The sequence below is a fragment of the Ictalurus punctatus genome, chromosome 14 (genome assembly GCF_001660625.3).
Source record: "Ictalurus punctatus breed USDA103 chromosome 14, Coco_2.0, whole genome shotgun sequence".
Classification (NCBI taxonomy): Eukaryota; Metazoa; Chordata; class Actinopteri; order Siluriformes; family Ictaluridae; genus Ictalurus; species Ictalurus punctatus.
Window position 1 is genome coordinate 6,140,086 of NC_030429.2, and position 12,500 is coordinate 6,152,585.

Below are 12,500 nucleotides of genomic sequence, written 5' to 3' on the forward strand. Positions count from 1 at the left end.
TTTTCATACATTTAAGAGTTTTTAACTTTGATCAGATTTCCTTAGATGAGTAATTGGACTTTTACATGAGAAAATAATTTCACTGGCATTAGTGAACAGTATTGTTCACAATTTTTAAATCACCATCAGGTTGCACATTCATTTGGTGCATAAGAGAAAAGTTCATTTTCCTAAAAGCCAATAATTATCTAAATATAGACCCTAAAAAATCACCCTGAGCAATATTTATTCAAATATATTCTTCTCCGCGGAAGAATCATTTATCGGGAGAAAATAGCGAAGGCAGAGTAGAAAAAAAAAATCCCCCAGAGTGTGAAATTGATCTATTTGTCAGGGAGGATGAAGATGCCTCAGTTCAGAGGAAACAATCAAAAAAAGCTGCAAAGTGAATGGTGCAAAGTCACAGGATCATTTTTCCAGAAACAAATAACTGATAAGAGGTCGAAGTTAATGTCACAGGTACTGGATGGGCTACGGGTGAAACGGGGGAACGCCGGAATTCGGCTAATATTAGAGAACACCTTAAAACATCACTGGAATTCCTTAGGATACAGCCTATAATAAATCAATAATGGAAAGCATTTGTCTGACCTTCCTTAATGTGCACTTCAGCCTGGAGTTTATCCCAGGAACACCGGGTATGAGGTGGGAATAGAGCTTGGATCGGGCATTTCAGTGTATTGGCATGTTTTTGGAAGGCTTGAGGAAACTGGAGAACCTGGAGGAACATGCAAAGCGCCGCACACTTGGGAGCAGATATAGAAGGGGCAGAGACCTTTCCATGCAAAGAAATATAAGTTGTTGGGAAGCCTTTTGTCCAATCTTCCACTGTCCAGTTTGGGTGATCCTGTGCCCAATGTTCCTGGCTGACAGGAGTGGAACCTGATGTGGTCTTCTGCTGTTGTAGTCCATCCACCTCAATATTAGGTCTGTTGTGCATTCTGGGATGCTTTTCTGCACACCACAGTTGTAAAGAGTGATTATTTGAGCTACCCATCAGCTCTAACCAATTTGACCACTCTCCTCGGTCACCAGCAAGGCATTTCCACTGCTCACTGGATGGTTTTTGTACCACTCTGTCTAAACACTAGATCAGTGGTCATAAACCCTGTTCCTGGAGATCTACCTTCCTGAAGACTTTAGCTCCAACCATAATCGTGCTCCCCTGACCATCTAATCATTGCCTTAAGAGGTTCTTGCTCAACTAAAACAGGTGTGTTAGAATTTTGGTTGCAGATGAAACTTGCAGGAAGGTAGATCTCATGGAAGACAGTTGGTGATCTAGAGCCTGTTCTGTGTGAAAATCCCAGATCATCAGCAGTTTCTGAACTACTCAAACTAGCCCATTTGGTACGGTTAAAGTCACCAGAATCACATTTTCCCCCATGCTGATGTTTGATGTGAACATTAACTGAAGCGCTTTACCTGCATCTGTATGATTTTTTTTTATACGTTAAACTTCTGCCACATGATTGGCTAATTACATAATTGCATGAACAAGCAGGTGTACAGGGGTTCCCAATAAAGTGTTCAGTGTACCCTTATGTTATGTACATTGGGAGTTTGTATTTTCTAGCGTAAATGCTAACTTTGCAACAATACTGACCATAGTTGAGTTGGGAAACATAAAATCACTGATTGACAAAACACATCAGTTCACATACATGTTAAAGGTTTATTTATTACAGACAGGAAACAGAAATGTTAGAGTAACATTGGTGGTAAGCGTGAAAAGTTGTGACGGGGACACTCGGCCCCACTGAAGGTGTTCTGGTATATGATAAATAACTAAGTGAATCTCTGTGGTCACGGTTTAGGACTGTGATGTCCGCTTCTTGATTTCTTCCACCAGTTCTGCCCTGGATACATCCACCTGTATCAAGAACAAACACAGTATGCACGGATATCACTATACAATACACCCTTTCAACCATGTGCGTTAGTCAACTTTAATACGTTTAGTATTCTGGAGTTTGCCAAAAGATATACTGAATACTCAGCAAATGTAGTTCTCTGGTCTCACAAGACCAGAAATGAATGTCTTGGCCTCAGTAAACAGTGCTAACATTTAGTGGAAACCCAAAACCTTCAATCAGTGAAGCATGGTGGTGGAAGCATCATGTTCGTTGAAGCCTTTACATGTTGATACTACTGTATTCCACTTGCACCCTCTCAATCTAGGCTCATGGCATATTATGGATGCATCAGTGACGAAGCCTCAAGTAATTTGGCCTCAATGGACACTACATCTAGGGGGCGTTTCACTAAGTGTAATCAACAGTAAATGACTGGCTGTGAATCTACAGTCTGGGCTACAAAGACATCAGCCCCAGCCTTCACTTCATGTGTGTATTTTTCTTGTAACGAAACAAAACGTCACAGCCATTTATTAAAAGCAAAGAACACAAATGGAAAATCGGAACTTTATTTATCAATTTATTTTTCTTGAGAGAAAAAGGTTTCCACCTGGCCCTGATTGTAATTATTTTTACGCCTTGCGCTTGTAAACTCCAACATTTGATTACTTAACGGTTCAGCTGTTAAAACTGATGGAAAATCAATAGTCTTTTATTCGATTCCGATGTTCTCTGAAGCAGTACCGGCACCGTGCGAGTGGAAAGAATGTAGGAATCATATTTTTTAAAATGACGGTTTTACGGCCGGGCTCGTACCTCTTCTCGGTTGGCCACGTTGCGCAGTTTGACGACACCGTCTTTGAGCTCCTGTTCCCCCAAAATGGCCACCAGGGGGATGCCCGTCTCCTCACAGTGCTGCAGCTGAGTCAGCAGCTTGGGGTTCTTCTTATACAGCACCTCGGCCTGGGGGTGAGCAGGAGAGAAGATCATTAAATGCACGACGATCAGAAACAGAGACTACGGTCGTTCTCATATTGACGTGTGCGCACTCACCTTAATTCCGGCGTTCCAGAGCTCGGCGGTGAGTTTGAGTCGCTCTTCCAGAAGGTTCTTCTGTGCTGAGGCCACCAGAACCTGCGTTTCTGTGGTGCGGATTTTCTCTGCAGACATCTGGAAAGAGCCATAAAACACCAGAATGACGCTCAGAGAACTCATTTAAAAGTGTTTTTCCCCCTCACATGCTTCTCCTGTAAGGTGTACTCTGATTTACTCGCGTTATGCAACTCATTCGACTCCGGTCTGAAGTGTTATTTCTTTAATGTCCGAAGAAATCAGAATTGAAGTTTTGTAGCTTTCATTATGAATATGTTCGCCTTAAGGTTATCTATAAAATCAAAATTCGCATTGAGGAGATTATACGCATGCAATATTTACAGTCTCTCTCTACCACCAATATGGATCAACAATTTTGATGACATCATCCTGCACTTCGGCTTCTCGTCAGATTTTCTGTCCGATCAAACGCTCGCTAGAATCTCCCGCTCCCAACGTTATAAAAATCCATGCTAGTAATGGTCAAGTACGGTTTAGGCCGGGCTGTGAGCTAAGCGAAACGCCACTACCTATTTAAAAAGTGGGAGGGCCCACTTGATATGTCCCGCCCTGACTTTCTGTTTCAGTGGAAATTACAGCAACACATTGAATAACGCTGCACGTTTCAAGGCACTTCACAGGGATTTGAAATGCTATCTATTAGTATTTATTCATTCGTTCATCTTCAGTAAGTGCTTTGTGCTGGTCAGGCTCACAGTGAATCAGGAACCTATCCCGGGAACACTGGGCGCGAGGCGGGAATACACCCTGGATGGATGGGATGCGAGTCCAGTAATTAAGTAGTGTGTCAGAACCCTATAATCCAGTTAGAACATGGTAAGAAAACGTCCTGTTTGACAATACTTCAATAAATACTGATTATAACACGGTAAATACTGCATTTGTGAATGCAGCCTTGACCCCAACCCTCTGCGTATGTGTATATATGGCTCACCTCCGCTTTCTGCTCCATTATAGAGAAGATCCTCTCGATGCCGATGCTGACGCCTACACAGGGGACTTTTCTCCCCTTGGGGTCGAACATGCCAACCAGTCCGTCGTAGCGCCCTCCTCCCGCCACGCTGCCCACGCTCACCCCGGCCTCGTCCCCAGGCACGGCTCCGTTCTGCTCTGCAGCCGCCGGCGTCTGGAGCGTCTGACACAGCACGGCCTCGTAGATCACACCGGTGTAGTAGTCCAAGCCACGTGCCAGACTCAGATCAAACACCACCTACACACACACACAATTAATGAGACACAATTAATGTCTGGGGGGAAGAAAAAAAAGCATGATGAGGCGATGCATCCTTCTCTCTGCCCTCACCTTATCTGTGACCTGGAAGAGCTGCAGGTAACCAAACAGCTGCTTCATGTCGGTCAGGCCGGCACACGCCTGCTTGTTCTGAGAAAGCTTTGGGTCCTGCAGCAGCCTCTCTGCCAGATCCAGTCCACCTGCAGCAGCACACAAAGGGTCAAAAGGTCACAAGCGTGCTCAAGTGAATTATAGGTAGAGGCTGCCCTAACTCAGACGTCTCGCTGGGGTATTTTGCATACATTTACTGCATTAATACCTGGTGATGTACTAAAAACCGCTGAAACATTAATCATGGATACTTTTATCTTACTAAGGAGTCACAGCCTGCTCTGAGCACCAGAAGGGGCGGAGCTACCATTACAGTTTTTTCAAAAGGCTCGTTTAGTTCCTGTGGAGGTGACGGAATGGACCACATAGGAGCTTGTCAGTTTTGTTATATTTCAGATGTTAAAGACGATCCAAAAACCAGACACTACATACGCTGTACAAAGTGTACAGTACTAAGTATATAGTGCACAGTATGCAACAACATACATGTACGTGTGTGTGTGTGAGAGAGAGGCATAGAAAAGGAAAAGGAGAGACAGGGAGAAACAGAGAAAGCATGCAAGAGAGAAAAAGAGATGGAGAGAGAAAGATGGGTGTGTGACAGAGAGGGAGAAATAGAGAGTGAGATGCAAAGACTTGAAACATAGAGAGTGAGATGCATATTGAAGGAGACAAATACAGAAAGACATGGAGAGAGAGAGAGAGAGAGAGAGAGAGGGAGAGAGGGAGGGAGGGAGGGGGAGAGAGGGAGGGGCATAGAAAGGGAAATGGAAAGAGAGGGAAAACAAACAAGAAAAAGAGAGCTGGAAAGAAAAAAAAAAAAGAGATGTGAGCGACAGAGAGAGAGCGAGAGAGTGAGTGAGTGAGTGATGGAGAGACAGATGCATATTGGAGACAAAGACAGAAAAACATGGAGAGACAGACAGAGAGAGAGAGGCAGAGCAGGAGAGAGAGAGACAGAGTGACTGATGGGAAGACAGACAGATGCATATTGAGCGAGACTGAAAGACATGGAGAGAGGCAGACAGAAGGAGGGAGAGAGAGAGACATAGAAAGAGAGAGAGGCAGAGATAAAAAGAGATGGAGAGAGATGGAGAGAGAGAGAGAGAGAGAGAGAGAGAGAGAGAGAGAGAGAGAGAGAGAGAGAGAGAGGCAGAGAGAGAGAGAGAGAGGCAGACAGAGACTGGACGAGAGAAACAGAGAGAGAGAGTCTCACCCTGCATGCTGACGTACTCCCCAATCTGATCAGCCACATCCTCAGACAGGCCTTTTTCATTCACCATCTCATTCTTCACATCCTCCCATGGCATCTACAAACACACACACACACACACTTAAAATATAATCGTGCATGTTTTAAAAAATATTACGCGTATATATCAAATGTGTTTGAACAAAAACAAGATTTTCAAGCTCTTCTCCTGAAGAGCCGACACACTGCACGGTTTCCCGTCTTCAGCGCGTTCACTCCATCACACACTCGTTAATTAGTGAACGAGGAGGATCAGGTGTGTTAGTGTTGGGAAAACACCGAGCTGTGCGGCACGAACACATCACGGCTGAACACATCCCGGTCTCGTCACTGTGTTATCCGGCTGAAGTGAAACTCATCGTTCAGTATAATGTCAGGGTTAAAAAAGCCTCTAGATCAGGACTCTTCAATCTTATCCAGAAAGGACCGGTGTGGCTGCCCGTCTTTCACCTGTTTAATCAGTTCATCTTAGTCTCCAATCAACTATTAAGTGCGCCTCCTATTTGGCTGTACTGAAAGCCTGCAGCCACGCCGGCCCTTTGCGGATAAGATTGAAGACTGGATCTAGATCATGGTCCTGTAGGAGAACTAAAGAAATTACAGCTGGCATAAAATATCATCTCGCCATTTTTTCCACTCTGGACCATGAGCCGCCCCCCCCCGCCAAATCAGATTAACGCTGCCTCCAGTACAAGCCTAAACATGATGCAGTTTATCCTCTTACCTTATCTAATTTGTCCACAGTCGAGCAGATGGTGCGGAATTTCTCATCTGAAACGCCGCACACCGCAAACATACCGTCCAGAATGCGCCGGTCATTCACCTGGAACACCGTGGCAACGAGATAACACTCAATGTATTTATTTATTTTTTTAAAAGGAATTATCGGCAAAAAAAAAAACTGTAGTCACAAACATTCCCGCAAAAAGTTTACGTGTCTGCTGTTAAGGTTGTTAATAGCTAACAATTCATTCAATTTCATAAATATAACGTAAATATAAGTCTTGGTTATTCCACTAGGGGGCAAAATGGAGCAATAAACTCATGGCCTTAATGTCAGCTACTCACAAAAAAGTGTGCCAATAATGAGAATTCTACGCTAGAAAGCGATTTCAAAATGTGGAAAAGTTCAAAGGGGGTGAATATGTATGTAGCACACTGTATGGTAAAATCAGAATTTGGGGTTTGTTTTTTAAGTTATGAATCGCAGTGCATTTTTCCCTGCTTTGTAGGTGATTGCTGTTCAATCCATTTATGCAGTCAGCATGTACCTTTCAGTAAACGCTGAGAAATGAACACATTTCGTTATTGATTGTTGACTAAACAGATTTTTTTTTTGGTCCGACCCACTTAAAATTGGACTGAATGCAACGTGGCCTGTTACCTAAATGGAGTTTGACCCCCTGAGCAAAACACTGAAAGGTATTATATACAGCGTATGTATATGTGTGTGTGTGTGTGTGTGTGTGTATATATATATATTATATGTTTTATATTATATATATATATATATATATATATATATATATATATATATATATATATATATATATATATTATATGTTTTATATTATATATATATATATATATATATATATATATATATATATATATATATATATATATATATATATATACATACAGTGAGGGAAAAAAGTATTTGATCCCCTGCTGATTTTGTACGTTTGCCCACTGACAAAGAAATGATCAGTCTATAATTTTAATGGTAGTTGTATTTGAACAGTGAGAGACAGAATAACAACAAAAAAATCCAGAAAAACGCATGTCAAAAATTTTATAAATTAATTTGCATTTTAATGATGGAAAAAAGTATTTGACCCCCTCTCAATCAGAAAGATTTCTGGCTCCCAGGTGTCTTTTATACAGGTAACGAGCTGAGATTAGGAGCACACTCTTAAAGGGAGTGCTCCTTATATCAGTTTGTTACCTGTATAAAAAACACCTGTCCACAGAAACAATCAATCAATCAGATTCCAAACTCTCCACCATGGCCAAGACCAAAGAGCTCTCCAAGGATGTCAGGACAAGATTGTAGACCTACACAAGTCTGGAATGGGCTACAAGACCATTGCCAAGCAGCTTGGTGAGAAGGTGACAACAGTTGGTGCGATTATTCGCAAATGGAAGAAGCACAAAAGAACTGTCAATCTCCCTCGGCCTGGGGCTCCATGCAAGATCTCACCTCGTGGAATTGCAGTGATCATGAGAACAGTGAGGAATCAGCCCAGAACTACACGGGAGGATCTTGTCAATGATCTCAAGGCAGCTGGGACCATAGTCACCAAGAAAACAATTGGTAACACACTACGCCGTGAAGGGCTGAAATCCTGCAGCACGCGCAAGGTCCGCTGCTCAAGAAAGCACATATACATGCCCGTCTGAAGTTTGCCAATGAACATCTGAATGATTCAGAGGACAACTGGGTGAAAGTGTTGAGGTCAGATGAGACCAAAATGGAGCTCTTTGGCATCAACTCAACTCGCCGTGTTTGGAGGAGGAGGAATGCTGCCTATGACCCCTGGAACACCATCCCCACCGTCAAACATGGAGGTGGAAACATTATGCTTTGGGGGTGTTTCTCTGCTAAGGGGACAGGACAACTTCACCGCATCAAAGGGACGATGGACGGGGCCATGTACCGTCAAATCTTGGGTGAAAACCTCCTTCCCTCAGACAGGGCATTGAAAATGGGTCGTGGATGGGTATTCCAGCATGACAATGACCCAAAACACACGGCCAAGGCAACAAAGGAGTGGCTCAAGAAGAAGCACATTAAGGTCCTGGAGTGACCTAGGCAGTCTCCAGACCTAAATCCCATAGAAAATCTGTGGAGAGAGCTGAAGGTTCGAGTTGCCAAACGTCAGCCTCGAAACCTTAATGATTTGGAGAAGATCTGCAAAGAGGAGTGGGACAAAATCCCTCCTGAGGTGTGTGCAAACCTGGTGGCCAACTACAAGAAATGTCTGACCTCTGTGATTGCCAACAAGGGTTTTTAAACCAAGTACTAAGTCATGTTTTGCAGAGGGGTCAAATACTTATTTCCCTCATTAAAATGCAAATTAATTTATAAAATTTTTGACATACGTTTTTCTGGATTTTTTTGATGTTATTCTGTCTCTCACTGTTCAAATAAATCTACCATTAAAATTATAGACTGATCATTTCTTTGTCAGTGGGCAAACGTACAAAATCAGCAGGGGATCAAATACTTTTTTCCCTCACTGTATATATATATATATAAAATTTACACACACACAAACAGTAAAAAGTTTTGACACTCGACTGAGTGTTACGTTTCCATTAGGGGTTTTTTCACACTGCGACTGACCCTGGGTTACCGTCGTTCTAAACCCCGCTTCTAACCCCGTGTAGAGGAACGGTTTACACTTATTTAGAAGCAGGGTTAGCACCGCTTTTTACCCGGGGTTACGAAACCATGCTCTGAAGCCCTTTTTAGTTCACTGGGAACTGAGGAAACCGGAGGCAGGCTTGACAACTCGAAAGGGCTCTTTATTTACTTAACCGTTTACTGGTCAAAAGTTTGTGGACACTCGACTGAAATGTTTCTCGTGATCTTAAAAACCTTTTGATCTGATGGTGCGTGATTAAATGTCTGAAATCGGTGTCGTAGACAAAAATATAATCGTGCCGACATATTCATTTCTTTCATTAGAAAACTATTTTAAATTATTTTGATTTATTTAGTTTTTTTTATTTATCACAACATAATTCCCATAGTTCCATTATATATATATATATATATATATATATATATATATATATATATATATATATATATATATATATATATATAAAATGTAATAATAACAGTAATATAAATAAATAAATCACCCAAAACGAGTGTAAAACAATGAAAATCGGGGGCACTTATTTATGTAATGACCGGTGTTGCTGTGTTGGCACGATGACTATATTTTGTGTAAGTGTGAAATTGTCTAAATATGATTTTGGCTTCATTCGTTCCTGTATATTTAAGGCTTCTGACCTTAATGTGGAAGTCGCCCAGGTCCAGCTCACTCAGGATCTCGTAAACAATTTTCAAACACTCTGCGTCAGGGATCATCGGGTCGTACTGTCCGGCGATGTCGAAATCCTACAGCACGAGAGGGAGCGAGAGAGTGAGACATTTTAAGATGGTGATCAATCTGAGAAAAATTATTACACCTATATACTAGCTAGTTTAAAGTGATAGCGCAAAGCTTCTAATGAGATCAAAAAGCTTTATTGAAATAAACTCCTATGTGGATTGAAAGTCTCTGTGTGTAGGGACGTGTATCAAACAGGAAACACTCACACACTGGTAGAACTCTCGGTAGCGGCCCCGGGTCATGGCAGGGTTGTCTCTGCGGTACACTTTGGCGATGTGATAGCGTTTGATGTTAGTGATCTTGTTCATGGCCAAGTAGCGAGCAAAAGGTACCTGAACAGGAAGCAGTTAAGAAAGCATAACAGCGATGACAGACAAAGCCACACTTTCCACTTACCCCAAATATCACTTAAGATAATATTTGGTGGCTTTAGTTTTATTTTGCTCTTATAACACTCAAGCTACTAACAAATACAGGAAGCTTATATGGTCCCATTCGAAACTATTGGAACGGCAAGGCCAATTCAGTTGTTTTTGCTATAGACTGAAGACATTTGGGTTTGAGATCGATAGATGACTACGAGAAGGGAGATTTTATTTCCTGGTATTTACACGTAGATGTGTTAAATGACATAGAACATAGCACATTTTGTACCAGACCATCCAATTTGTAGGTAAGCAAAAATATTGGAACGTGACTGACCGGTTTCCTGTTACCCAGGTGCGTCCTGTTTGATTGATTGTTTAAACAATAAATAGCTCTGACCATCTACACCTGGCTTTAGCATTCAGTTTCACGTCTGAAGACTGCGTTTAAAAATCCTTCTTCTATTTTTTTTTTTGTTGGTTAAAAAGGATAAGCCAACATGAAGAATAGAGAGCTGTCTATGGGAGAAAAGCAAGCCATTTTGAAGCTGAGAAAAGATGGAAAATCAATCACTGCACAAACACTGGGATGTCTATGCCTGATTTTCCTACTCGTCGTGTCTCAATAATGTCAACTTGACAAGCACAAACAGTTATCTATGGACATTTTGGGAATGAAGAATCCCCACTCCCCAGTGCATGCAGACGTAAATCACGTCTAAACTCGACGCACAACACCAGTAAACAAATGTAAACAACTCGTTTACTGTCAAAAATGTCACAACCTTGTTTAAGTCAATTATTTATAACCATCAGTCGTAGCAAGGGGAGGACTTTTTACATTTCCTCCTAGGTGTGTTTATGTTTAGTTAGGAATGAACTACGGTAGCTAGGGAAGACCTCGTATTTTAATATTATGGCTGATTCTACGCCGGGCCACAACGACGTCCTGAATAAAACACCACATTCACAGCTAATCAGAGTTTAAATCATTAAACTAGGATACAGTGAGGTCGTATCTGAGAGACAGCAGCTCTCCTCCCTGGTCCTTCAGGTCGTAGATGAGTTTGGAGTCTTCACCATATTTCCCCGTCAACGTTTCCTGAGCACAGAAAAAAAAAAAAAAAAAAGCACATTTTACTAAAACTTTATTACATTATATTAAACTCAACATGCAGGCTTCTAGTAAGCTGTGCATTATAGTACAAGTATGAACGATCATGAGCCAAAATCCTTCACCAGTTCACTCACACACACTGTGAGAATGGCAGCATTAATGTTAGAGTCACGTCTTACAGATATAATATATAACCCGAGTAGCTGATGGAGTTCATCGAATTAATTTTCTGGAGAAGACTGGAAGTTTGTTTTGCTCGTGGCGTCAAATCATCGCTCAACGTTCCACACAGGACCTTGGACTAGTGTCAGAGCTGCTGTTGTAGAAAATGAATCAACACCTTCTGGCCAATCAGATTTGAGAACTGAACATCTCAGATTTTACATTATAATATCAAATCTTACGTTATTCATTTACGTGTCTACACGTAATGTCCAGGTTTTATAAGGTGTGTGCACGTGTGTGTACCTTGAGCTCAAAGACAGGGGTGTCGATGGTCTCAGCACCATGGCGTTTAAAGCAGCTGATGATGATGTTGAAGACCTTCTCTCTGATGGCCATCTGTTTGGGGTTGTAGTCCCTGGTCCCCTACACACACACACACACACACACACACACACACACACACACACACACACACACACAAGCATTTGCAATTTCAAATATTCCTCCTAAGCAGAGTACAACACTTCTGTATAAACACACACATTCCTGCTCCTACCTTCGCTGTTTTAAGAACAAACGTGTGTTTGCCATCGTCTCCTCCGAGCCGAGCCTTCAGCTCTAACAGTTTGGAAACTTCTTCATCAATCTGTTAGGAAAAAAAAACAATAAAGGAAGATAATAATACATATATATACACATATATAAAACACTGGGACATTCATAACAGGACAGAAATAGGATATTAGGACATTAAACAAAAACGCAAACAAAAGTGGCGGTTCTTCGGCGGTCATTAATAATTCTCTACAAAACTACACAACCATGCAGGACTCCTTAAACTGCACACGATCACATCCTCAACAGGATAAAAACATTCTAGTTGATTTTGTTTAAAAAAAATCAAATAAAAAGCAGCAGTGACTCAGCAGTTAAGCTTGAGGTGTTATTATAATGTAAAAGCCAATGCCGCATGCTCACGGCTTGTGTCTAGCGAGAAGGAATAATCACCGGCTTTTGTAGATATAACCCACGGCCCCTTATTTGCTCGTTTAAGAGGTCGGCGTCGTCACATTTTCAGAGGTAAAATATTTGCGCATCTGTTCATGTTCACATTATCTTGATGGATTTATTTATAGAACACTACAGTCAGGTTATCGCGC

General features: G+C 41.7%; 1 protein-coding gene across 2 annotated transcripts in view; it reads right to left on the minus strand.

Moving 5' to 3' along the window:
- Nucleotides 1–1,655: 1,655 nt before the first annotated feature.
- hars (histidyl-tRNA synthetase) overlaps nt 1,656–12,500 on the minus strand; it is a 13,124-nt gene continuing 2,279 nt past the window's right edge. For both annotated transcript variants that reach the window (XM_017485812.3, XM_017485811.3), the window contains 12 exons: nt 11,897–11,986; nt 11,644–11,763; nt 11,065–11,160; nt 9,900–10,025; nt 9,591–9,698; nt 6,288–6,386; nt 5,528–5,621; nt 4,273–4,400; nt 3,904–4,179; nt 2,910–3,026; nt 2,673–2,819; nt 1,656–1,873 (listed from right to left, as the gene is read on the minus strand). In XM_017485812.3, coding sequence (XP_017341301.1) covers nt 1,814–1,873; nt 2,673–2,819; nt 2,910–3,026; nt 3,904–4,179; nt 4,273–4,400; nt 5,528–5,621; nt 6,288–6,386; nt 9,591–9,698; nt 9,900–10,025; nt 11,065–11,160; nt 11,644–11,763; nt 11,897–11,986 — 1,461 coding nt within the window. In that variant the 3' untranslated portion in view covers nt 1,656–1,813. The remainder of the gene's footprint in view (nt 1,874–2,672; nt 2,820–2,909; nt 3,027–3,903; nt 4,180–4,272; nt 4,401–5,527; nt 5,622–6,287; nt 6,387–9,590; nt 9,699–9,899; nt 10,026–11,064; nt 11,161–11,643; nt 11,764–11,896; nt 11,987–12,500) is intronic.